Source organism: Clinocottus analis, unplaced genomic scaffold (assembly GCF_023055335.1).
Source record: "Clinocottus analis isolate CAN_PGR_092001 unplaced genomic scaffold, fCliAna1.0.p SCAF_19, whole genome shotgun sequence".
Classification (NCBI taxonomy): Eukaryota; Metazoa; Chordata; class Actinopteri; order Perciformes; family Cottidae; genus Clinocottus; species Clinocottus analis.
The window spans coordinates 3964111-3992093 of NW_027175920.1; the positions used below are offsets into that span (position 1 = coordinate 3964111).

The 27983-nt window shown below is 45.6% G+C and overlaps 2 protein-coding genes across 2 annotated transcripts in view; one reads left to right on the forward strand and one right to left on the reverse strand.

Moving 5' to 3' along the window:
- dock1 (dedicator of cytokinesis 1) overlaps positions 1 to 27983 on the reverse strand; it is a 161737-nt gene that overhangs the window by 66767 nt on the left and 66987 nt on the right. The gene's annotated exons all lie outside the window — the stretch shown is intronic.
- Positions 50 to 27950, forward strand: LOC137789220 (inhibitory synaptic factor 2A). Its single transcript, XM_068582555.1, has 4 exons — positions 50 to 607; positions 10697 to 11939; positions 17589 to 17660; positions 25839 to 27950. Exons 2-4 carry the CDS (start codon positions 10702 to 10704, stop codon positions 26020 to 26022), a joined length of 1494 nt encoding a protein of 497 aa, XP_068438656.1. The 5' UTR covers positions 50 to 607; positions 10697 to 10701; the 3' UTR covers positions 26023 to 27950.

Genomic DNA, 27983 nt, shown 5'->3' on the forward strand with positions numbered 1-27983 from the left:
TCCGTTTATCTCTCTAGCTCGCTCTGTCCGTCTTACTCTCTCTCTCGCTCTCTCTCTCTCTCTCTCTCTCTCTCCACACACATACACACACTCGGAAAAAAAAGGAGAAAGCCAGAGAGGAGAACTGCGGCGGCACGATGGGGATATTCTGCCTGCGTGGGCTCTGTCGCTGAGGCGTCCGGAGTTCAGCCGCTGTGTGTGTGTGTGTGTGTGTGTGTCTGTGTGAGTGTCTGTGTGAGTGTGTGTGTGTGTGTGAGAGGGAGTGAGTGAGGGAGTGCGAGCCCCTGCCGACGCCGCGCGGGGAAAGGAAAGAGGGGAACGGGTGGAGTGGAGGGAAAGAGAGGGGGAGTGTTGACTCTGGCTGGGGCTGAGAGGAACCTCGCGCCACTGGATCAGAGGACGCTGATGTGCAACAACTCCTCCAACTACCGCCGCCGCCGCCGCCGCTCTGCCTGCGTGCCGCCCGCTCTGCCTGTCCTCTTAACTTCTGCCATGGCATAGCCTCCTCTTCCAGCTCGCCTCTAATCCACTAAGGAAACGGGCATGCACGGGCAAAGCCGGGGATCTAGGCTCACGCATCCTTCACGTCGGTAATTCACAGTCTGAGGTGAGTCTCCGCTCTCGTCCTCTCCTCTATTTCACCTCTCGGTCTGCAACTGGGAGTCTGATCAAATAACCTCTGGGAGGAGGGGGGAATCCGAGGGACCCGCTCGCTCTGTGGGACTGAGCCCGGGATTATCCACAGGGAATGTTTTGCCTGGAGATTTTCCCGTTTTAGTCGGCTGATCAAACATCAAATGCGCGTGGCAGATGAAAGGAGGTAAATCTCAGATTGATTTTCTATTTTTTTTTTTTTTAGTTCAGCTTAGTTGCCTCGCTGGGGGAGAAGTGGTTCAGGGAGATTTCAGGCAGCGGCTGTGGAATGTGTTGGTGCCGAGTTTAAGAGACCGTGCAGGCAGTTTAGAAAACTTTAAAGATGAAAAATGTTTATATTTTAGGAGAAAAACAAGAGGGGGAGGGGTTGAAACACACACTCACTGCCAGCTAATCACATCTGGCAGGTCAGTTTTCTGTTTCCGAGAGGATTTCGATCCAGATTGAGCCCGACTGGCTCCGCATGCATAGCTAAAACAGTGCTTGCGTACGAGGGCTTGCATGATGCTGCATTTCCTCTCCGTCTCAGAGCAGCTGAGGGAGCGTTACATAAACCACAGTGGTATCTGAACCAAAAGCACAATTGCAGAATCCTTGCGAGAAAAAAAGCGTCTGTCCCACGTACGGAGGCAGCGCAGTGGAAAAGGTAATGAGAGCTGGGCGCCCGACAGTTGGCTGCATCTGATGAAAGACCTTAATTTAAGATTAATCTAGATTAATGGACTGGGGGGGGGAGGGAAGTCACCATCTCTGTACAGATTACTGGAGTGTGTGTGTGTGTGTGTGTGTGTGTGTGTGTGTGTGTGTGTGTGTGTGTGTGTGTGTGTGTGTGTTTCTGCGTATGTGTGGGGGTGGAGAAGAGGGAGAGACGGAGAGAGAGAGAGAGAGAGAGGACATGGGTCGTCTTGAACCCTCGCATCTCCACTGTCACACCAAACGCATGTCACTCCCACTCACCGCCACGAACCTCCCGCCATCGCTCCCCTTCAACCGTATCTCACATCAACGCTCCGATACCATCTCCCCTCTGCTCTGTTTCACTTTGCGCAGACACTGAGAAGAGGACCGAGGGAAGATAGACAAAAAGAGAATGAGTGATAGAGGGAGAAATAGACATAGTCTGAGAGAAGTAATAGGGGGAGGATATTGAATTTCCTTTTTTTTCTCCACAATTGAAGGGTATTATAGGCCGGCACCCAAGAGTGACATGACAAGTGCATACCGGCTCATTCGTCCAATGCAAAAACAAGCACAGGAAATGACAGGATGGGGACAATGTTCCCCTCTACACCAGTCGGTGCCTGGCTTTCTCTAACCTGGGCACGGCCGTCCAGGAGTGATGGGCGTGATGGCCCCCCGGGCGCTTCAAAGCCAAGCTTTATTTTTAGGCATCAGTCTGCACCTCTGTGCCCAGCGCCACGCGACAGCAGAGGAAGGCGAACAGCGACTGTTCTGCCACTTATGTGCAAGTCCCCCTCCGCCCCCACACCTTGTGAACCGTCGCTCCAGATGTAGAGGGGAGAGGTAGAACAACAGCGCCACGACAACGCTTTGACACAGACGTGTCATGCATTGACACGGAGGAACTGACAGGAAGAAATGTGAAAGTTGGTCCTCTCCTTTTAACTTTTGCACGACCCACGCGTGCCCAAAGCACGTATATACGGCAGCGTGTGTGTGTGTGTGGGAGGGGGAGTGGGCATTCGCCTACCGTGGCCGTGCTTGACAGGAGGGGTATTCATTCATCCAGAAGACAAATTGCTCTCGTATGAAAGAATGACTGCTCTCGGAACAAGCCAGATGTTACCTTTCATGTGCTAATAGGATTATTCATTAAGAGTCAGATTTTACCCCGGGAGAGCCGCAACACCGCCAAGCGCTTGAGGTGAATCGCGTGCGTGTGCCGTTGTCGAGAGGGGAGGCGCGAGTGTGTGCGGGGCTTCGCGCTTGTGTTGCATACAGAAGGGCCCTCTTTGCACAAGACCCCACCTGGGTGTTGTTGCCAGTACGTGTGTGTGTGGAGCATGCGTCCTCTGGGACTCCGACAGGGCTCGGCGGGAAGAGGCAGAGGGAAACAAGACTTTTCTTGGGGAAAGGGAAGAAGTAGATTATAGGTATCAACGTATTTCTGGCTTACGTGCTTCATTCAGAAATGTAATGAACCCTTTTTTTCTTTTACATAATGACAAATGCCCGAGGCGGCATCTGGAAATTGCTTCCAAACAGTCCAAACCACGTTGACATTAAACTTCCAATTACTTGACAAATGTCAAACAAATCCATTGATTATCGAAAATGATGTCAAATAAGTGTCTGTAGATTGCTTCATCGTTGCAGCACTAATTATTTGTGGCTTGAGGTTCATACTAACATGAGTGTGACTTGATACCGATAGAAATTATTGATCTCAGCAGCTGGAGGGCGGGGTCACCCGTCGAGCATGCTGGGAGGCTGAATCTTGATTTGAACCATTAAAAGGTGCCCGACGCCTCTTCTTTGCAAACAAGCATGGGGCTCAGAAGACGGAGCGGGTCGTCCCTCAACCAGAAGAACGGCTCGATCCCCAGACCCTCCGGTCCAGTTCGATGTGTCCTTGGGCAAGGCACTTAATCGAATGCACACTTGACACTGACGTAGACCTGATGGGCAGGTGGCACCTTGAGGGTCTCTGCCATTATGCTGCTATAAACGGGTGTGACTGGGTGAATGACATGTGTAAAAGTGCTTCGAGTACTCGGAAGACTAAAAGTCCATTTACCATTTCCATCCGTTATCAAAGGAAAAATAAAGAGATTCCTTGGATCCTTGAGGTTTAACAAACACTTTGATAAATAAAACATGGTTTTCATCCACGTTTAGCTCTCTGCCCTCGCTGTATATCTCGGCCTGTCGCCGGCACGCGTTCAGTGATCAGTGGAATAGTGCGACTTTGTCGGGCTGCGTGTGTGCGTCCTCGTGGGCGTTGAAATGCAGAAAGAAAAGCGCTACTCGAGGTGCTGAAGTCCTCCGAGAATCATTCACCAACTGGTTCTCTGCGTACCTACCCGTTGTATTCGGAATAATAACGTGAAATGAAAGGTTTGAAGGATCTTCTCTGGTATATCCTTTACTTACACGCGTGACCTTGAAGTCTCAAAGAAGTTTGACTTGCTTCATTTTACTCGCAACTAGACTAACAGGTTTGCTAACAGAGATCTTTACGAAACAGCAAAAATAGAAAATCTTTAAATTACAAGGTTTTTTTTCATTTATTGCAAAGTAGCTTCATACAGCTACCTTTACTATCTATTATGACTTAATTACGCATCTCATCGACAAAACATCGTCTCTAGTCTTGTGCGTGGATCCTTCCCATTTGGCTTCATTTTTCATTATCTCCGTCTATTTTCTCTCACATTCAATCTGCTGCATCCAATCTACAGCCATGCACCTGTTTATTATAGTATTTTACTGTTGTCTATTCCCGTGTGTGGTAATGTGTGCGTTTCTTTTTTTTTTTGTGTGTCTTTGCTCGGGATGGCTGGGAGGAATCTGAGAACAGCAGGGGAGTTCTGTAGTTACCCGTCAGCTTTGAAACCTCAGCGTGTCTGGAAGGCAACGAAAGAGCCAGAACGACACGGAGGGAGAAAGCAACAAAGGGGAAGAGAACGAGAACCAAAAAAAAAAATAAAAAAGTGGAACAGAAGGAAGATATATAATGTTCTTCAGAAAGACAAAGAGGCGAGGGAAGGAGAGGGTGAGCCGATGCATCCTGATGAGAACAGGCAGCCGCTGCAGCACGCATCCATCCTCCAGGTCTTATCTCCACCTGGCCTGCATGTTCGCAGACGTATGAATTACAGGCTTCCTGTACATTCGTCAAGCCCCCGAGAACCAGGCGTCACACAAAAAGAAGCACGCCGACTGCAGCGAGTGCGTTCGTGACAGAAGAAAAGTACAATTCAGCGGGGGACAAAGCGAGGAGAGAAAAAAATAAGGCTACAGTGTCCGTAGGCTAGAGTGCAAAGATAAGAAGTCCACGGAAAAAAGCAGCAGGCGTCTTTCATGGTGGTGATTTCTAGCATCATACACAGCAGGGATGGATACTAATGACGTGTGCAGCACACACTCTCAGGCTTAGGAGGCTCAATGAGCGGCCGTTAGGCTGCATCAAGTCTCGTAGTGTAACTGCGGTATCTAGCAGTCCCTCTCTCACTCTTTTTATACACAACTGAAAGTGATTTTAATGGAATGTGAATATAAAATAGCATTGTGGAAATATATGTAATGCACACATGGCTGTCCAATAAATGTTGTGCACATGGAGGAAACGTATGAGTGCTTTAACAGAATGGATTAACAGCAAATCTGGCTTTATCGTGTCACAATAGGAGACTTGTGACATCAAAAGGAACACTACGTTCATGTATATATATATATATATATATATATATATATATATCCATAACCACAATGGTGCCATACTGAACCGCAAAAGGGAACAGTGAAGGTCAACCACTTTTGTGCACTAGTTCTGCAAGAAAAATAACTTAGTTTAGGAATATCAGGTGTCATTCACAGCCATGATGCTATTGCTGCATCTTTATTTGATTCTGAAAATATCTGACCCGATACTACACTACTGTATGCCGACACTTCTGCAGCGGAATCACAATGGTATTAAAATGTCAGTTCTGCTGGATAATAACGTTGCCTTCTCCTCGGTTTATAATTAGCAACATTCATACCTCTCGGCTAAGAATATGGTCCTGTGTTATTTAGTTATTTTCTGCAAAACGACATAATTATTCTGAGTGCAATCATTAAAAATCGCACTTGGCAACAGCACAGTGGTCCGTGATGACTGAGCAACAAATACCAGAGAGACAATCCCCTTAAAATCCAGTGATTTCCAGTGCCGTTCCATCTTAGGGCGTTAAGCTACCATTAACTGACAAAGGATTTGCTGCGTTTGGTGTCGGCCTAATGCACTGTACTGCAGTTATCCCTCAACACTGACCTGTACAGTCAATCACTCGGCTATATATACACCCTCACATTACACCCTCGGAGCATGGGTGCACCAGAGCTTGCTCGCATGCTGCAGCACGGAGACGGACAGAAAAAAACAACAACAAAAAAACACACACAACAAAACCCCGCACTGTCAAGTGACCCCACCGACACGAGCGAAAGCAACCCACGAGCATGGGTATCTTTCTACTGCATCATCAGTGTGCTCTTCAGAGACAGATCAAAGACTTCTCAAAACACTACTAAGCCCCGTGTAATTATGAACGGAGGCTGACAGAAGAGAGAAAAGAGGAACACAAAACACCAGTAGATAAAACTGGATTACAGTAGAGTTTGGAACTTCACTGCCGCGCTTGTTCAAGCAGCATCTGAAGCCAATGCCGAGCTGGAGCGATGTAAAACCGCAGCGATAGGAGAGCCGGGTTGTTGTTGTTGTTGTTTTTGGGTGATCGTGTCGCACAAGGGCGGACTTCAAGCTCACTTTGTCAGTGATTCAAAATCCTGATGCCGGCCACAGATATTTCCCTGAGTTTTATTCAACAAAACTAGAATTACCGCCACCACCAACAGTGCAGTTTACCTCCACGTCCGTCCAAAATGTTCACATCGTTTTATCTCATTAGACATTTGTTTGAAATTCTCACATTTAACATGTTTTATTATGATCACAGTGACCTTTGACGGCTAAATTGTAGTCCAACCTTGCATGCAAGTGGACTTTAGTACCAAATTTCAAGACATTCGCTCAAGGCGTTCGAGGTATCACAGGAGAACAGGACGAGCGTGAGGTCACAATGACCTTGACCAGGCGCTACCGAGAGTTCACGTTCGCGAGATTGCTTCCACTCTATGATTATTAGTATGCATTAGGGAGGATGACCACAGCGGTCGATGGATGAGTACACTTCAGCCAGGTTGGGTGATAAGATCTGGCTCACAGTCAACGTTTCCAGTTCATCACAAAGCAGTTGGATGTGGACGAGGTCAGGGCTCCGCACAGGCTGGTCCAGTTCAAAATCTCTGTGTGCATCTGGCTCCATCGTGTTGAAACAGGAAGACATTTTCCTTAACCGTTGCCACAAAGTGGGACACAGAAACAGCTTTCACTGCTATATTATTTGTTCTAAGCTTCCGATCAAACCGCTTAAACATCGAGTGTGGGTGATTTGGGGGAAAATATCATTGTAATGTAAAAAATAAAAATAAATACACTCATGGGAAAGTTTGATGTAATAACAGCCAGTGAAATACTTCAAACATGAAAGGCTGTTTCGACCGCAGTTGCTAATTGACATGTATAGCCATATTTCCAGCGTTTAATCAATCCCCCGGTTTTGTGATGCATACTATATTAATGAATTTTCCTGTCCATGGAGCAGGAGCGATACAACAAAGTTAGTGAAGCTCAAACGTACGGTAAACATTCAAACCCCAGGTTGAAGCAGAACCTTGACGTTCCCCCTCTCCCTCTCCCTTTTAAAGATTTCATCCCCGGCGACCAAAAGTTTAATTAGGTGACTGCCATTCACAAAACTGCCGACTCATATGCAGTTTAAAATAACGCAAGAAATGGGAAACCCATTTTGAAATTCAAGGTGTGACCATGTGCGCCGAGCATAAAGACCATTTCCATTAAAGAATAATGAATTGCATTACTACAGTAATCGGAACGGTCCGTGCGTGGCCCCGTAGCTTGAAACAATGGCTGAATTAGAAGAGAAAATCTTCCCAAGAACCAGCCGTGCGAAACAGGCTCTCTAAATGGGCAAAAAATTCACTTTTGTCCCTAGAAGTAACCCAAATAATATCCTTAGTGCCAGTATGACAGCCTGGTGAGCTGTGCTGCTAAAACAAGGTCAGCGGGGAACATGTCTGAAGCTTTTTTGCCATGAGCACATGACCCTGTGAGGTCTGTTTTTGGTCTGTCCTACTGGGTGGAAAATAGTGGGTCAGTTCACTTCATTTACTTGCCCCTAAATTAAAAAAAAAGAAAAAAAAGGATCAGGGCCACCCTAAAACGAGGGAGTTGTCACAGCCTTGCGTGATGATTCATGCTATTTATGCAATAGACCGTAGGGGGTGGGGTGGAGGGGGGGGGGGCTGTTCCAGCCAGAGGTGAGATACGAGTGATGCTGCAGTCGCCCGGGCCCGAACCCGATGGGTAACAAATCAGATAAGTGGAGCCGGGGACACATCATTCAGCCCGCGGTGCTGGCATGTCAAAAGGGATTAAATTTAAATGAGGATGTGACACAATACCGTGAACCTGTACGCATCGCGGAGGCTGCGTGTGTGTGGGGAAGGGAGTGCGGAGGAAACATGGTCGCCGCTCGTGCTGACAAGATACGTTCGCGTCTCAATATCTGATGAGTCGGAGTCAGGGTGGCATCTTGAATCGTAAACCGATATAATTTTGCACATATTGAATTTAATGTTTAATTTGGGCCCCGCTTATAACAAAGGCATATTCACTGACCTTATTTGGAGAGGGGATCTAGGGTTACAGATTAATCTCTTATTCAAAATGTCATCCTTTGAACAAACATGGAAAGGACACTGACAGTGACGGACCGGGGAAGCACGGCCAAGCTGGCGAATAGATAATAATGGAGGAATAAGCGGCGCATGGTCAAACATTCAGAAGAGGGGGTTGGACTATCTTTGTTTGAAATTATTTAAATGCGGCCCAGCTGGGGGGTGATACACGGGAAATGAATGCATTCGATTTTGTTACATGCGGCCTTGATGCTTCCCTCTTTACGTTGTGGAAATGTTAATTCAATACAAGGTCGAGATGCTGGTGAGACCGAATCCACTGTGTGCTTTTTTTTCAAATTCTTCCGGCATTTCTTTGTGCCTGACCGCACTGCCTGGAGAGGGTACTTCTCACTAATTTGACGGACCTTTGTCCATTTTATATGTACCGCAAGATATACATCATACTAAATAAAAGGTCTATACTTTCTGAAGTGCCTGTACTTTGATAGTTTCTGTTGCCTGAACATCGTTCCTGACGCCCTGCGTGTTGGACGTGTAGTCGTGTTCCACATGCGTTTCATAGAGCTGTACATTGGTAATGAATTACTTGTCTGTTGAGAATCAAACAAACATCTGCCTGCACAGCAGAAAGCTGCCATCTCAAACTCGTCTGTGTGAGGCATGCTGTGCTGTTCTCAGACTGTGTTTCTAGTGCCATTACCGGGCAACGATTGGTCGGTTTCAGGGGAAGAAAGTCGACATTGTGGGGCCCGTTTGGCTATTTGAAGTTTCAAACATGGGTTTCTTTTGACAGGACCTGTACAAACGGAGTGCCAATGCCCATGAGACGCTCGGCATCTGGCCTGCAAGGCAGGCTCCTCTGATAGTTATGTATGATCTACCAAGAAAATATAGTATTCACAGCAAACACTGTTTTCAGGTTTTTCAGTGTCGGGAATAGCAGCTCTCTGATTTTGGAGAACTTGTGAAAGAACACTGGAAGCTAGAACATCGTAATCTTGGGTATGCCTTCATTAGAAATGTGAGGTTTCGTATTCATATATTCACTCTGAGAAAATGTTACTACATCCTTAGTAAGCAGATTGCCAGATTGAGTAAAAAAATGACTGAATTCGTATGCCAACATGTAATATTGCTATATTTACAGAGGCTGTTGATGTCTGGAGGCTAATGTGCAGGATGATGAAACGGTCATGTTATCTTCCCCCAGATAGACAGGTGACTGTCCCTCTCAAAGCAGAACTGGACCGACACAATAATTTAATAACACAGAGCCGGGGCGATAAGATGATGGGGAAGATGGTGAGACAAAATGTCCATTCTATCGCTCCCGGGTGAGTAAACAGAAAGGTTTGAAACAGGAAGTTGACAGAGAGCAGCGATGGCAGATAAGCTGAGACTGATAATTATAATCCTATCTGATTCAGCATCTCCGTGAGCGTGTGGAGTGTTTGCTTATTGTAAATCAGCGGGCAGAAGGAGAATTATATTTCCCGTCAGAGCGTCAGAGTTGTGATGCCCCGCCCATACCTGTGGCAGTGGGGAAAGATAACTCATATCTCATATTCACATCTCTGCTTATGATGCTTTTCCTCGGGGGATTGTTGCACAGTTCTCTGTCAAAAGTTTGGTCTGTTTGCGGGTACCAATTTTTCAGTTTATTATCTTGTCTTTGTTCATATCAAAAATGGAAAATGAACACAAGTCATACTTCCATATGCTAGAGTGAACATATGCCCCAAAAATCTTATTTTGACTTAATAATTAAGAGGGAAAGGTCAGACAGTGAATCTTGCTGAACCTAATGAGCCATAGAGATGAACGGAGAGCAGACCTCAGGCACAGTCTACAGTAATCCACACTACATTGCTGGTGTTGTAGCCTGTAGTGTATTTGAGTGTGTGAGAGTAAGTCCAGTGTCTGATAGCTCCCATACAAACTGAGTCAGAGCTGCTTCAACTGGCAATAATAAACAACTGAAAATGAAGCTTAATATTTAGCTTTTGGTTTCACAGCGATGATTAAATGTGCCACAGAAATCTGCTCAGAATATTTTTAGGGCTCGCTTAAATCGCTTGCAGTCTTTCAGTAAATAAACACAGACGGATTGCAAAGCATAACAGACCCTTGCCAACTGGCACTGAAAGATAAATGATGGTTTTCCTTCAAGGCTAAATATATTGTAGATGCATATGGAAAGTTAAGACATCACACCTTCAGTTTCAAATGTTAAATCATTAATTATCCCTGTTATACTCATATAGTGTCAGATACATCCCCTGATTTCTGACACATCATTTTCTTTAAAATTCCTATTTGTGATGCTTTTTTTTAGGCATACATCATGACAAATGTTTAATAAAAGCACTTTTTGATAATATTCATTAAATCACTGCACATTCCTCCCTTCTTCCTGAGCTTTGAGAGCGGGTGGGTTTTGTCAAGTAGGATGTAATAGCCAGACAGGGTCTTTGTGTAAGCCATTCATTATCGATGATTAACACAGCGTCTCTCTCTCCATGCCTCTCAGGAAACATGGTGAGCAAGGAGGGTGGCAAATGCATTCTCACCAACTCAGAGTCTGACTCGGAGGCAGCGCCCTTGCCCTCCACCTCGCTGGCGCTGGAGGTGAAGTATTCCCTGGAAGCCAGTCGACAGGTGAGGAAGAGGAACAAGGCCCTGCAAGTGCGTTTCAAGGATATCTGCGAGGCGCAGAACGAGCAAAGGGAGGCGGAGTTGCAGGCAGCGGGGAAAGGCGGCAAGCCCATCTCCTACAAAGTGGCGTACCGCAAGTACATGACCGTCCCCGCCCGCCGGTCCATCCCCAACGTCACCAGGAGCACGGGCGTGCAGACGTCGCCCGATCTGAAGAAACGCTATCAGACCTTCCCCTTCGAGCGCAAAAAAGGCCACACCTTTAAACACGTGGCGGCCGTGGAAACCTATAGAGGTCAGAATAACGGTTTTGTCATGGAGGTGAAGCAGTCCAAGGCTGCTGAGCGGGGTTTAGATGAGGAGGAGGAGGAGGAGGAGGGAGCCTGCGGGGGGAGTGGAGTCCGGAGGACCAGGGCTCTGCTCCATACTAATGAGTGCATTGCCACAGTGGAGCAGCACACTGCACCTGATGGCCTGTGCTCTGACGCTCTGCAGCTCAGTTGCTCTGCAGACACAGACTGCCTCGCAGACACACAGAGAGGAAGCGGAGCCGGAGCACAGGCTGAGTACCAGCTCTGCAGCGTCCCAGCCAAAGCCCGGACAGGATTACAACACAGGGAGGCCGACACGGACCGCTCGGCCAAGAGGCAGCTGCTCAATCTGGAGGAGGGCTCGTCCCGGACCCTGCCGGACAGGGCCTCCAAGGTTACGGGCCCCATCTCCTGGAACTCCCTCACGCAGGTGGAATGCCTGGACAGTCCGTCCGTGCGTAGCAAGCGGAAGAAAGCCCTGCAGCTCAACGGCGTGCAGAGTCAGACGCTACCACGTACCGGCGGAGGCTGTACAACGCAGGCACAGTGCCACACCGGACAGCTATCTGCCCGGCCTCTACGGGGCATGGACGAGCCTCCGACGCCCTGTAGAGGTGGCGAGGCTCGCGGGGCAGCGCCCGACCAAACACAGGAGGCCTGCAAGCAAATAGTGCCTATCAAACAGGACGGGGAAGTTAAAGCACAGCTCCAGGCCATGGAAAATCTCATCAGCTCCAGCCAAGAGACCATCAAGGTGCTGCTGGGGGTCATCCAGGAACTGGAGAAGGGGGAGGCCCACAGAGAAGGGTAAGACATCTTACTTATAGACAATGCTTCACAATGAAGATGTACAAATTGGGCTTTTTCCTCTCCAGTTCCCAATACTTCACTCAGGGTACCTGCGATACCGAGCATCGATGTTCTCTTTCTACTCATTTTAGGATTTGTACAGCTCATTTGAAACAGAGATTGCTTTCGCAGTAAAAACGGAGTTGGCTGCCCACCATGACTAAACTGATCACAGACTTGTCTAACGTTGACTAAGAAACTGTGGATCTGTCAGTTAATTGTTGATACCAAATCTGCTTAATAAGGTCAGCATCAGAGCTGTCACTGATCCGGTGAATTTGATTAGTGCCCCCTTGCTTCACAGTGGTGTCAGGCGTACATTGGCAAAAAAAAAAAGAAGAAATGTCACATATCTTTAAAAAATATTTGGGGGGAAAAGCCAAGGAAACATCATAGACGCCGGGCACATTCATGATTCAGCATGAGCAAGAGAAGTGTCCGATTGATGTGTCATTTTATTTCTAGATCTTAAGGACAAGATTGTACATGGGGCAGCTGTCCATCAAAATTGTGGCTGATGAACACAGATAGTTGAGAAGGATGTAGCTTCTTTTTTCTTTTTGCTGGGATGATGTGGCATTTACCTGAATGTGCCCTGCAGTGCGAGTACAGCGCGGTGTCCTTGTGCGATGATTTCCCTCCAGATATGACGGCGCTGCAGCAGAACCGATTCATCTCACCCAATTTGGCCCCGGTGGTTTGATGACCCGTCATGTGAAACCGACAAGTACGCACTATTTTGTGAACGGAAGTGAAAGCGTAACCCGTGCGCGTGTGATTAGCATTTTTCATTAAAGCAGCATGTAGCACCCAGTGGCTTCATTAAGAGTTAATAGGAATTCTGAATATGTCTGAGAATTGTATTGTTATGATAATGAAAAAAATGAATATCATTCTTAGGAGGCCATCAAATCATACGGTGACACTTTCAAGCACTTCCTACGAAAAGTACACAAAATACGGAGCTAGAAATTTAACGATTGGCCTCATCCTGCAGCACGCCATGTTTATCGAGTAAGGCAAGGTCTTTTGAAAAAGCCATAGCCTGTGAAAAAGTAATTTACTGTCCAATGGATCCCGAGTATATACAAAAGGGCTGTAGATAGCATCGAGAACGCTGGAAAAAAAAAGAGGATTGTCTATCCAAAGGGATGAGGCAAACAAAATGGCCAATTTGTTGAATGAATTGCTGGGGTTCTGCACTCAGATCCCTATCTGTTTGACCAGCACTGTGCAAAGGTACGGAGTGAGAAAAATCCATATAAAATCAACATTATACCAACCTGGAGTTCCAAAAACCTGTGGGGAATTAAGCACAGCCTGCCAAGCGAACATCCTCACAAACACAAACGCTTCAAAGTGGATGAAAGAAACTCTCAATATCAACGCCACCAAACGACAACGTTTGACTCCGACTCAACGGGGCTTGAGCGAGGAGCAGATACTTACAACTGTGAGACTTTACACCACCTAAAAAGGAAAATTATGAAAAAAAATGTAATCTTGTACCTCATCACCAAACTCATAAAAGAGTGTCGCGAGTAAAAAAAAAAAAAAGTAAGCGGCCATGTGGCGCAGCGTGGGGAGCCATGTTCTCGGTGTTGCCAAGCACATCTGGTCGATCAGATGTGTCTAAAGTGGCAGGTGGGAGAGAGGAGAGAGGCTTTAACGCACAGCTAAAAATGAGTGACGACTGTTTAATGGTGCCGTCTGGTCACAAACACAAAGAAACAATCACATTGTCTTTCCATACTTTAATTACAAAAGCCTACATTTAGTTTAAGTCAGTGAGCAGCATAAGCCTCCTGTAATCCATCGGAGCCCAACTGAAACGCTACTTTTCTTCTTCCTGTACACGTTTCCTATTTTTTTTTCTTCTTTTTTTTGCAACCAAGCAAGAAATGTAATGCTGCTTTAGTCACACTACATTAGCTCCATGCTCCCCTTACATAAATGTCACTGACACAACAAATAGGAGCGCCCTCGGGCTATAGGTGAACTGAACGAAATTATCCAATATATAACTGCTTATGCTATACGACAGTCATTTTTTCATGAGAGGAAATGTTACCCTGTGCGCATTCATCACTACGCATGTGCTCACGACATGCTGCTCAGACATAAACTCAACAGCTAATGTGCTGAGACTAATAAAAAGCACAATTCCCCCTGAAACTGCCGAGTCAGGATTTTAGGGTCTGCGACTGGGGGTTTCGGACTGAAATACTCCGACATATTCAGAGTGGATTTTTGCTCTGACGCGGCAAAACTTTTACATTTCACGCAGGATCTAGATATTTTCTCCAATAGTTACGCATCTCTTGAGCGGATGATCCACCTGGGATCGTTTTACTCTCATCCAAGAATTGGAAGTGCCCCAATTGCAAGTCACCCAACTTCGTCAGTGCCGTAAACAAACAGTGCTTACGGAGCCCCAAAAAAAACACACTCAAAAAGACTTCCCCCACTTTGCTACTCGGCGAGAAATCAAGCATGCGGAATGAACTATATGAGAGTGACAAGGAAGGCTGAGGCTGCACCTCCCTTGGTTATTGTATTATTTAGAACTTTATAGATTGTTTGAGCAGCTCTTACAAAGCGGCTGCGGGAACAAAAGGAATTTGGAGCACATTGACTCGCCTCATGTCCCCACACACACACACACACACACACACACACACTTACACACCATGCATGCGAGCACTCACTCGCATACACCCCTCAGGTGCAGCTCTGCCAGGGGCATACAACACACCAGAGCTGCATGGCACCGTTGGCTGCATCCGACGGCACAGAGCGCTGGAATAAATGTGCTGCATCATCAGCACCATGTTGGCAAGCCAGACCCAATTAATCACACTCATGGGGACTTGTTGTTAGCTAGTTGTCTATTAACACTGTGTGTGAGCGCATGCTGTTATGCCTTTGGACTCCCACCCACTCCGTGACCTTTGAGAGCGCTCACCTTGTAGCACAGAGGGGGGGGCGGGATAAGTACACTGTTAATGGCCCCTCTGACTTCGCTCTTTCTATGGACGATTGCCTTATTTTCTTTCATCACCTCAAGTGTGAGAGAGGTGTTGAAGGACCAAAGATGGCATTGAAACACATCTAGGCAGCACGAGGTCGAGCGATAGAGAGAATAAAGGTGACTTTTTCAAAGGCTGTGCATCCCATCGACAGTCTTGAACTCCCCCGAGGAACCTCTCACCCGACGTCTAAAATGCAAGTCCGTTCATTAAAATTAATCCGAGCTGCAGACGTCAACGTATCACTGGACTCGTCCTCTTCTTAGACTCTCTCCATTAGCTCGTTAGCCAAGGGCCTTGAATAACAATATTGATATCAACACCTCTCGCATACTTGTCAGAGCATGCAGCACATAAATGAGTAGATGAGGAGAGGAAATGTATGACGGCGGTTTAACTTGTATCGGCCATATGGGCAGCGTGACACGAGTCCTTGAGGAACAGCTGAAACATGTCTCTGCTACTGCGAAAAATGACCAGAGACAAGCTCTAACTGTAACAGTTAGCTCATTCACTGACTTATGACTGCGATTGTTTGACAAATACAAAAAATTGAACCAAATACAATGGAATGAATGGATTATCAAAAAGCAACTTCATTTCAGCGTCGTCTCCTTTCAGAATAAGTGTGCTAATCACTTCGGCTAAAGAGCCAAAGACCTCAATCTGAACAATGTTTTAGCTTTCCGTCGTGACACTGAGGTCTGCAGATTGTCCAGAGAGTAACAAGAACATTGTGTCTGAAGAGACACGTTGCTGTAATTTTGCCTTCTTGTTAAAAGCGCCTGTAATTGAATTCAGGGCCGTCCACGAACAAATAAATTCTTCGCGGCGCGCACGGACAATGTTGTCGACTCGTCTATCAATTGATTTAAAAATCGCCATGGATCAATCTGTCAGTTTCCACAGATTCTAGTCGTTACTATGTGGTGCGCAAGAGAAGTAGTTGACAAATAAATAACAGCACAGTCGTCCTGGCACTACACGACTGCTTCCTGTTGCTGCGGCAGTGCAGGTCGTAACCATAAAAAAAACACCCAGCAGAAGTGAGTCCAGAGTACTTCCATTGAAATTTGTCATTAATTATAAGAGGGGAACTATCGCTGTCAATCAATATGCACATTTCCACGCTCTCATCCAATAAAGAAAACCATTGAGCCTTTGAAGCATGTAACCAAGTACTGGTCTGTAGCCGCCTCCTGAGAAACAGGAATCTATAATGGGAATTTGGTTCATGACCATCTTTTATCTCAGAGGAAACTGATAATAGAACAATACAGGACATAGTATAATAGGATATTGATAGCTTTAGATGTGAATTCGGTGAATCGATATCACAATAAAATTAAAACGGGCTGGCTGTATGAAGCCAAAGGGCAGCTGTCTAAAGCAAAGCTGTCAAAATGCATCTGCTTACAGGAGCCATCTCATTTCCATTTCAGCTTTTTTCCCCATAATGAAAGGTTATGAAAAAAAAGCTAATAACTGTTATAGTTTACAACACGGTATTGTCCAGCATGGATTAATCAAAAGTTTCTCTACTGTGAGTAAAAAGCCTCAATATTAATAAAAGACTCGATAGAGTAGGTCACACTGGGCTCACATTTTAAATACAAGAAATTTGAAGTGATTAATCAATAATGAAAATAGTCATTAGCTGCAGCCTTACTTATTTCTGCTATTATTTCACGAGGACATTTAATGTAATTGAAGGGTAAATAACAATTATTTAAGCATTTTGCTTTTTCATCGCATTTGATCAGATGCATGGAAATAGTAAAATTCAATAAAACATCATCAATGGCAAGAGAACAGTTTTTACTCTTGCTCAGTGGTGGTTTCAGCCTTTGACGAAAAAGGAGTTGATGCACTAAATGTCTTACGGAAACGCCTTTGCCGAATTAATTCTGACGCTGCAAACATTTAACTCCCATAACTAATCATATGGTTCTGCTGTCGGCGTCCTCTTGGATACAGAACTTGGGAATGTTTTCGTCTGCAGACACAACGAAACGCGGCGAATATGAGCCGACGTGAAAGAACCATTTAAACCTGCAATTAAACGAAAACACTGCTAATGCTTTTTCTTGTCAAAAAATGTCTCTCATACAACCGGTAATGTCGGCAGGACGCAGCTGAGGGGAGGCTTGTCAGCGTCAAAGTCGAAGCGTGACAACTATAAGTGTTGCATATCTGCTGTAGATCTACTGCCGCTGCTTTGTTAATGCGCCGTGCTCGAAGCAACAGATGAACGATTAGGGGGTTTCTGTGAAACTCTTCCTATGTGACACCAGTTCCTGATCAAAACTGCAGCCCAGAAACTCCTCCTGCGTACCACTTCGCCTCATCTGACCTCAAAAATCAGTCGAGCGCGGCTAATGGCCGATGCTTTGCTCTCTCTCCGCCCCGGCTGCCGGACACAGGCCACTCAGGAGGGCAGCGTGACTCCTCAACGCTTCCCATTTATACTTGGGGCTCGGCTAACGAGGGATGACAAACAAGATGAGAGAGGAAGGTGTGAGGGAGCAGCTTAACAAGTCCAGTAATTACTCATTCACGACTCTTATCTTCCCCGCAGACTCACCTATCGAACAGGACAGGACACGGCCAACTGCGACACGTGCCGGAACAGCGCATGCATTATTTACAGGTTGGTGGCTATTTCTCTTCAAAGACAAGGTGATCCAAAACGTGCACTGTCCTTTCTCCTTGAGGGGAAGTGAACAGGTGGAGAGAAAAAGGGGGGAGTGGGGGAGGAGGGGGAAGGGCCAGGGGATGGAAGACTAATGCGGATGCTGTTACTCTGCACATGGGGACGTGTGATATTTACACACAAACTCGCTCTCTCTCTCTCTTTCTATTCATACATCTTTGTCTGATTCTGCCATTGTCCCTTCACGCCCCTTCAATCACTGGAGTGTGTGTAGAGAGGGAGAAAAGGGCGCAAGGTTGAAAAGCAGAGAGCATACATGGTATATAATGAGTGAGTGAGCAAAGGGGAAATTCATTACCATCCGAACGTCACGAAATAACGTCGCTGTTGCCGAGCCACATAAGCCTCTGCGTACTTTCAGATGTAGTTCAATTGAGCGACTACCAGAGTCATTAGTCTGCCGGGGTGCACAGCTCTCGCTTCATGAAGGTATGCGCGCGTGTGTTAGCATGTGTCGATACTTTGCTGGTAAGGTTCCTTTGAGTGTCAATGTTTTCACGGTTTATGAAATGATGCCGAGACAGGAAATGGATGCATCGATTGGTCGGCCCGGTAGGAAATTAATCGGGCGGCAATTTGAGAATTATTTCAGTAGCTTATCCAGAAAAAAAAACAATTGACAACAAACGTCTGGGTTCCAGCTTTGCAGATGTGAGGAGCTGCTGCAAATTTAATCCCCAACCACTTCTGACGGGTGGTCGTTTTAGGCTCTCTTGTGACGGGGATTCATCAATATCTTTTGACACTTTAAAGATAAAAAGAAAGTAAAGATCGTGCTACTCTCCGCATGATAACATGCTCACAGCGACAGTGCTAAGACGCTGACGCTTAGCCAGTGTAATCTTTACCACGGTACCGTTTAATAACCTCTATTTAAAGCCCTGACGTGAAGCTGTGTGGGATCCTCGCAGGTTTCCACACCTCCGTCAGGCCTGAGCCGTCCTCTTTGAAACACAGTGGGACTGACAGTCGGCAGGCCCCGTGAGGGTCCTTTGCTCAGTTAAAAGTGCATGAGACAAACCAGCATGTGCATGTTTGTATGTGTGTGTCTGTGTCCATGTGTGTGTGCCTGGCTAGGTGCTCAGAAAGAAGTAGGCCTCCAAAAGTCAAACAAGAAAAGTTGAAGGGGGGAAATAAGATGAGAAAGAAAAGTCGTTTAAAGAGTGGGAAGGTGAGAGGCGATAAATAATACAACGTGTTTTAGTGGACACTCCTGCTCCACCCCTTTTTTTTTTTTTTTGAAGCGCATTTTAAATCATTTTTCTATCTACCGCTCTCAATAACTGATAAGCCTCTGGCCAAACTTCAATCAGCTCCTGATGAAATGAAGGATAGGTGCGTCGCTCTGTTCCCTCCGACGATCGGAGGAAGCCGCGCCGCGTCGCCAAAACCGACCGCGGTCACATCGCGGCTGGAGGGGAGGGTGGAGGGTGGAGGGGGGAGGGGAGGAGGGCGCAACACAAGACCACAGGCGCCTTCGCAACCACTCAAAAGATGGCGCGATGAAGTGAAGGGAGCTGAATTTACGGCACGTGATGTGAAGGACGCTGGAAGAGCACGACACGGCACGGGTGAAATACGGGGCAATGGGCCGAGTACAGGGTTAAAGGATGGATGACACAGCAGAGACTGCGGAGATGGGAGCGCGCCTGGTGTTATAAATTAGTCAGCAGCATGTTTAATGGTAACTCTGCGTGATTTGGCCCTGGGAGAGAGAGAGAGGGAGGGCCTCGCTCTCTCTGTTCTCCCGATCCTCCATCTCCATCTCCGCTCTGCCTGCCTGAGTAAAGACCAACTGTGCTCGCCTCGCCGTGCCCGACTCCGGAGACGTTCGCTAACATCTCTCTGAATCCGTGAGCACAAGCTGCAGCGTGGTAATGCGTCTAAATACATTTTAATATATATATATATATATACGAGCAATCCATTCAACGGTTCTTTTTGTCAAGATAATCTTGGCAGCTCGGGGTGTACCTATACTCATCACTGATGTGTTGGGAAAGGTGTCTCATTTATACCATCACCATGACATGAATTCCCAATAAGGGTTTAAAATATGCAAACTGCAGGCTGCAATAAAACCCATGATTAAGTCTGCCCATTTGAATGAGCCAATTATACATACAGTATGTGCCAGAGAGTTGTCAGACATATCCGTCTTATCTAGTTTTCTTATTACCTGTGCTTTTAAATCCCCAGAGGGAAACCGATATGCAATACGATGACGTCCCAGACAAAGTCGGGTCAGATATGTACCGACTCGGTCGGTGCTGCTCACTCACACGCTCTGAGAACTGTCTTCAAACAGGCGCTATATTAACATCATAACATATTTGGCGTCACAATCGATTGAAACGCTTTGTCTGTGAAGGACGAGTAGAGAAACAGAAACTCGATACCAAACAGAATGCTCGTTTTTTGACAAACCTTTCCAGCGCCTGGCAATTTTCAACTCGATAAAAAAAAGGGCGGAAATTACAAAGTAAGATGTTAATAATCTGTTTAATTGACCCGGCTTCTCCTTTAAGAGACTCACTCGGCATGGTAAATTGAGTTGATTGGACACAGACTCAAATATAGCAGTTGTATTCACGCAGGCAGGAGGATTAAATGGCAATCTAATTACTTGGATCTCCATGAAAACAACCTCTCTGGAGGTGGAGGAACACAGGGTAGGAAGCAGAGCTCTGGAGTAACACACACGTACGTGGGAAGAACAGCCGTTCATCATATCTACTAGTTTTCACGTCTCAGCGTTATAATCGGGGGCCCAAAAAAGCCGGGTCGACCCGAAACAAACCCACATAGTTTTTGGTCAAAGTCTGGACTCGGCGTAAACCACGGCAGGATTTAAAACTCAAATTTCCAAAGTAAAAAATGTTTTTTTCAGCGCCGTGAAAACCGATTTTAAACGAGAAACAAAAAAATCAAATCCCTATTAGGTCAATGATGATTGCGCAAAGCAGTCTCACTCAACTGAAAAACAAAAATAAGGCCCAATCGGGTTCGAGCAGAGAATCAACACTCGTTGGCCAAATCCCTTGTATTTATGATGTAGCTGGTTTCACGACCCCGAGTGGACATATGGGCCCATGAATGATTTGAACGCAGAGCCAGCCATGCACTCTTTTGGCATAATCAATTTCTCCCAGAGTATATGGCATCATCACAGAGCCCATCTTTAGCATAACAACAGCCCTGGATCAATACGGTGCGGTGGCCTATAGGCGGGCGCTTCGAGCAGAATACACAAACTGCCTTTTGTCCTTGTCTGGTCCCACTTTCCTCCTTTGGAACCATCGCAAACTCCGTCCGTCTTTTCGTTCATCCCTCCCCCTCCGTAACTTTTTTTTTTTTTTACCGCTCGCCATCTCGTGGTTCCTCCGGCGTACGTCATCTCCTCCTCGCGCCTCGCAGTGAACTCGGGGATTCGCCAGCTCAACACATCGAGCATGACATTGAAACAAAATAGGTGCGAAAGGGATGAAAAGATTATTGCAATCCATCCCATCTTGCCAGGTGATGTAATATATATTTTTGACTGAGAAAAGGTGGCGGGGCATGAAAAAACAGGAGAAGAGTGAGAAACGTAAACAAACACAGGGAGGGGGGGGAAGGGAGGGGGAAGAAACGGGGCGGTGCGAATGAGCCGGGGATTAAGAAATGCATCCCGCTTATTTTAAAACCACGGGCGTTAAAAGTCGCGGCGCGTCTTAATGCAGAAACCCTGTAATCGCATTTTCCTCACACTGCATTTCTGTGGGCTAATGTGCTGATCAAACAGGGAGATAGATTTAAGTGGCTGCGATTAAGGAAGGCGGAGGTCCCCACCATCGGGTGCCATTGTTCACAATGGACCAAAGTCATTTCCCATCAACCCAATTTGGCCTCGCGATAAAATTCAGCAACAGCTGATCATTAAACACACTATCTGACGGTGAAACACTTTAAATGACGTTGTGTGTGCGGTGGAAATACTATATTAAAAAAATCTCCAATCCATCGCGCCAGGCTGTGAAAATCAATTAAGCGTCTCCAAAAGGCTGACGAGCCGATTACATTAGAACATATGGAAATGATGGAGACATCTCTTTCTGTGCGGTCATTACGATGTTTTCCAACATGGATGGCGAGCTGGTTACCATGGCGACAAAAAAAAAAAAAAAGTGATCCTCGGTTGAAAAGACGAAAGTGCGAAAGGGACGGACGGGAGGAGCACGCTCGCTTCCCGGGGAAGATAAGGAAGGCAGAGGAGAGGATGGAGGTGACGTGGAGCGATAAAGACTCACAGGAGGGTAAAGGGCAGCAGAGGGGTGTGCATGTCCATGAATCACTTTCTTTCTCTTTTCTCCCTGTATAGACACTTTTTTTGGGGGGAGAGCAGAGACATGACGGGGGGAAGAAAGAAAAAAAAGAAGAGTGGGAGTGAGCGAGCGAGGGAGACACAAAAGGAAGAGCCAGAACAAGTGTCGGAGAGAGGTTAAAGACTGACGAGGTCCAAAGTGCCTTCTTCAATTTGCTCCGATCCGACAGCGCACTCAGGGGAGCGGCGGCGAGGGGACGGGGAAATGCCAACAAAATTCACTTTCAGCGAGAAAAATAAAATCTAAATCTGGAGCGACGCAGCAGGGCTCGTGACAGTTTCATAGGGAAATGCTGATAACTGGGCCGGGTGTGGAGACTAATACATTTTTCATTAAAAGGCCTTTGGAGTGCGTTTCAAAGATGAGATTATTATCCTTTCACTCTGCTTTTTCTTTTTTTTTTTCTCGTTTCTTCTCTAAATTAAGCTCTGATTTATTTTTTTTCCTCCTCAATTACATTTTCTGGCCATGCTGTCCCAACGCCACAGACCACTTTACCTCTTCTTTGTGGGATTCTCCTGGCAGATTGAAACGGAGCAAATTTAATCAAAAGCGTGGATTCAGCGCCGCACAAAAATAAATCAGACAAAATAAACAGCTAACAAGGACCACTGTTGCGTTCAGAGCATCGTGAACCTACAGGTTGTTCAAATATGTACGCTGAGGATCGTTTTGAGAGACAGAGAGAGAGAGTGTTTAGGGATTTAGTCTGATTGAATGCAGCTATAAAGCTTTATCAACCCTGGAAAATACAGGTGGCAGTTCATAATCTGACAACACATACGTGGTACTAAATGGTGTGAACACTTTGTAAACAAGCGTCAGATGAAGCAAACACGATCATAAAGGCTCGACACTGAGACATCAAACAAGGATTCTGCATACGAGCTCAGACGTGGACTTTAATCCTCTGAAAATCATGACATTTGTGTTGGACGGGCCAGAGAAGCAGGGAATCTGACAATAAGCATGGCGGAGAGGGAGGGAGGGATCGTCATGCAACAAAAGGTCAAAGCGCATACTGAAAGCGTGCAATGTGCACAGTGTTGTATAAATTGATCTGGGACGGGTCAATAATACATGGTCACCGGCATTTACTCAAGATCTGTAGCTGACATTTAAAACGCTTCTCTGCTGCAGGATTGCACTGAACGTGTTGGATTATCTCATATATGTTGCTTAATCTTAAACAAGCACGACTTCATAAATGGACAAAAAAAAAGGTGGTTGTAGATGTTTATGTATTTTTTTTTCTCAATTCATTCATCACTCTGACCACTTTGACATACTTAATGTCATGATTTCGAGAATCCCCACGATGAAAACGACCTGAATTTAACGTGGAGAAGAATTCAGGTGAACACCGATAGATTAGTTGTCATGAGAAACATCCCGCCAAATGAACCCAACATGAAGCGACAGTACTTCCTCCCTTCCCCCCCAAAAGATGCTCAAAACGTGGCCGAGAGATGAGTCACTTCCTGTGTCTACGCGTTCATAATTTTGTTTTTTAAAGAGAATACTTTGCATGCTGCAACACCGACAGTGTACACGCTCATTACGGCCATTGATCACAGGATCCTTTGATGCTGCTTCGCTGCAGTTATTTAAGCTGCAAGAGGCTGATAATTGTGTCGAGTTACGTTTATTATGTGAGCTGGAGTTTGACTTTAGAGGACATCATGATCTTATTATACATCATGACTCTGAGGGCCTTGGACCAAAGAAGAAGAAAAAGTGCTTTCATAGATATCGTGAGATGAATAAAATGAACAGAAAAGAGCAACAATATAAAAGTAAATATGAGATAAGATAATCAATCCAAAATAGACTGGATAAAACAGTCAAGATGAATTACAGACGAACAGGTAAAAGCATTTTTATAGCGAAATGTTTTTAGGAATTTAGCCAAGTAATTTATTTAGTTTCATTGCCCCATCGATGGCGCTGCGTGAGTTTGGTTGTTTTAAGGAACGCATGCTGATCTCCCTGACATCCACCAAACCGCACGATTGTTACTCTGCGTTTCACGAGTCAGACATGAACCCGGGGGCTTAAATTGCCGATACATGTCTGCAACCGTCTCCACGCGCAAACAAACGTGTGTGCGTGCGCACAAAAAAAAGTAACAGACTTCACACAAAGTGAAGTGAATTGATACCAGCGGAATTACCAGCCTGTGATTTATTGCTAATAGCTGCAGTGTTCTTGGCCCTTTGTAAAGGTCTGAGTCAAACAAATGCAAAGTGCTGAGTGTCGGGTTCAGCACCCGATATTCACTCAAGTCACTGTCAGACACATTTACGTCTGCTCTGCTCTAATCAATCCCAAAAGGTATCGGATGTAAACTGAGGCATTTACGATGACACCCTTTTTTTTAAAAAAAATTGTCTCAGCATCAAATCCTCATGTGTATAGCCTAGTAATACGAATCATACACATCATGAAGTACTTTGAGATACAGTTACATTCAATGTAGAACTATAGTCGCCGTAAAAAAAGAAAAGAAAAGATGTATAACATGACGAGAGCAATTATTACAGATGCTTTTTCTTTCAATCAGAGCAGGCAGACCACTACAGTATACGTCCAGACAGGCAAACGGCAGCATTCATGAGCGGGATCCTGCTAACATTATGTAAGTCAACCCGACTCAGGCTGGTGGCTTTAGCAGATTAAAGTCCCTCTACACTTCTCTCAGCTGAGGCTGTAATCGGAGTTTCCCTCAGCAGAACCTAGTAGTCAGATGTGCGCGGGCGTTGGATTACAATGATGGCTGGTCCAGATAAATCCCCCTCGCACCCTGGGGACACCGGACAGGAAAAGACTTGTGATTGTGTCCAACAAGAAAATCCACAAATGTATTAATTCTGCACCTGCACCTTTTGCTGACGGTGTAGTCATGTGCAGTGATCAAAGCAACCAAATATAAACTGAAAACTGCGAAACTAAAACGCTCACATCAAATCCCAGATCTCGGTTTAAGCAGAGAACACAATCGTTGGTTCAACGCCCTTCACTGACCCAGCGCTTCTCACTGGGAAAAACACTTGTTTCAGAAGTCACAGTGAGAAAACAAATAAAAGCAGCGGTGGAAGCCAAAGTGGGCCGCCAGATGCAATCAAATATAGTCTAAATTGGGAGGTTTTACTGGGAAATAAAGATGAGTGAGCGGGAAATGTAGGTCGCTCTACCAGGCTGAGCAGTGCAGTGACAGATGCCAGTGCAGGAGTCAATGAGATCAGGCCAAAACGTAGATGCTTAATACGATTAGAGGAGTGTGGCAGTCCAAACATGTTAAGATTAAAAGAAGCGTGAAGGGGAAAGAAACCTCAGTGGTTTCCATATATCGATGAAGGAAGAATATACAGAGTAAAACCGATCAAACTAAAGCCACCATTCAAATACAAGATGTGCAGACTTGGTGTAAAGAAGGCTGGTTGAAAAAAGAAAAGACGGTATTTTATTGCAGTGAATATAATGGAAATACTGTTATTTCTCAGTAATTCATTCCTTGTGCTCAATCATGAGAACTTTTTCCAGTAAGAAAGTCTCCCAGGGATTATTGCAGCACGGTGGGCTTTAATGCGTCTCATATGAAGACAGTGTTTGGGTAGCGTGAGATTTAGGAAAAAAACAGAGACGCTTCTGCTGAAATACAACACAATGCAGCATGTATAGTAAGAGCACCTTGATGCATGCGGGACAGCGCTTCATTTGCTGATTGTGTGTCCCCGTCTCTGTGCCGCAGTGTGGAGCTGGACTTCAAGCAGCAGGAGGACAAGCTGCAGCCGCTGATGATGAGGCTTTGCCCGACGGCGGACGGCCACTTCGCCTCCCTGCCTTACCCCCAGGAGGCCTTCACCTCCACCCCGAAACGCAAGTCCAAAGCCGACTCCAAGAAGCACGCTCGCTGGAAACTTTGGTTCCTGTGAGAACACAGAAGCGTCTCCTCCTCCTCGCCCCAACTCACCGATGCACAGGATTTTAAAAAGCGTCCGTCCGGTCGTCACCCGAGACGTTTTTTTTGTTCACCCGTCCTCTTCGGTTTCGTCACATCTCCCTGGCTTTTTTTTTTTTTTGCAGACCTGGTAACTAATGGAGAGCGCCGCCACTGGATACAGAGAGTGCCCCCTCCCGCCCGCCCACCTCCCTCCTCCCACCCGGCCCCGTCAGAGATGACAGGATGTGTAATGGGACACGAGTGCGGATTCGGTGGAAAATTCAAAATGTCACGCTCACCACAAATGGATTCAGAGTTATTTTTGAACTAATTTCTTCAAACAGGGTGTGAAATTACACCGGGGCAACATATTTGGAGATCAGCAAGGTGAAAAGACAAATTTGATTTCCCCCTGTCTATTTGCATATATTTTTCTAGCAGACGTCTTACGGGGTCCTGTTCTACGATAACGGTCCGCTGACCGTCACATTTCTATTCACCTGTTGGGACTCTGTCTTTCTTCCCAGCCTCCGGGAGAGGCTGGCAACTCAACCCACGATGCTCTGAGGTCTACGTCTACCGCATATCGCCGTACTGCAAAGCACAATTAACACTGTTCAGGATACATTTTTCTCCAGAGTAATTAAAAAGAACTATTTTGAGTATTAACTCACATATGTAGATCGCCTACTAACTATCACAGATTGAAGACTTTCATAATATCTAAAGAAGAGACCTAACGGACGAAGAAGTCAGAGATGTTTAATGGAGTTCTATGATCAACTTTCTCTAAAATGTCTCCTTGAATCAACTGACTTTGAAGTAAAGAATGAATAAATAACACTTATTTTCTTAATAACATTTGAAAAGTTAGACGTCAATGTACTTTTTTTTATTTAAATATATCTATATACATTCACCTTAAGGTTTAGTGGACAATATTTATTAAAGCTGAAGTAAAAGGGGCTGTGCATCACAAAGACATACATCAAACTACTAACCTCAAAGTGCATATAGTCATTGAAACCCAACACGCTCACGTCCAATCTCCATCAGAATAAAACTGTGTTCTGGCTCAGAAGAGAAAATCAAGTTTAAAGATCCCTTTTTCCCTCATGAAACCCATACCGACACACAATGTTGGTTTCTGAGCACATGCGAGAGGTAGCTGTGGTCAGCTGTGATTGTATCGTCGCGGCGTCCCGCATCAGCCGCCAGAGAGACTGAATGTGCCACTTCTGAACACAACCAGGGCTTCTACAGTGCAGGGTGGCAGGCGTGTAGCCTCGCATGCTTTTTACAACCCTCGGATTTTGCAGATTTTCTAGCTTTTAAAAAATAACAATTTTTAAAGAAAATGACAAAATCATTTTTTTTCCGGTGTCCTGCCCCCACACACTTGTTTTTAATTACTAGCTCCTCATTGCTTCCCAACTATTTGATTGTAAAGTAAAAAAAAAATAGCTCTACATAGGGTACAGAGACTATGTACAGCCAAAATAAGTTGCGTTTACTCTATATTAGTATATGTTGTATAGCATCAAATAGGGCTATTACCATATTTATGAGTGGGGACGCAGCCAAAAGAAGAATGACGTTAGCGGCGCCTGCAGGAGCAAAGAACTGAAGTCTCTCAAAGCCAAAAACACTGCCCCAAGAGATAGCAAATGCGCCAAAGTGGTTTCAAGGGCATTAAAGAAGCATCTTCTGTCACAAAAATACCTTGCAAAACTACTAGACGCCACTGGTTTGACCTCCACGAGCTCCACCATGCTGCTTTCTGTTGGCTCCATGTGATTCACGCCTCCCCTCTTGTACATGCCGGGTAGGTTTCATTCAGTAGTTATGCTGTAGCATCAAAAGACAACTAGATGTTTTATCTGTACCTTAAAGAAGTGCAATTGATTTAATATGTGCAATACTGTGTTTTTATACTGTTTATAAAAAATAATA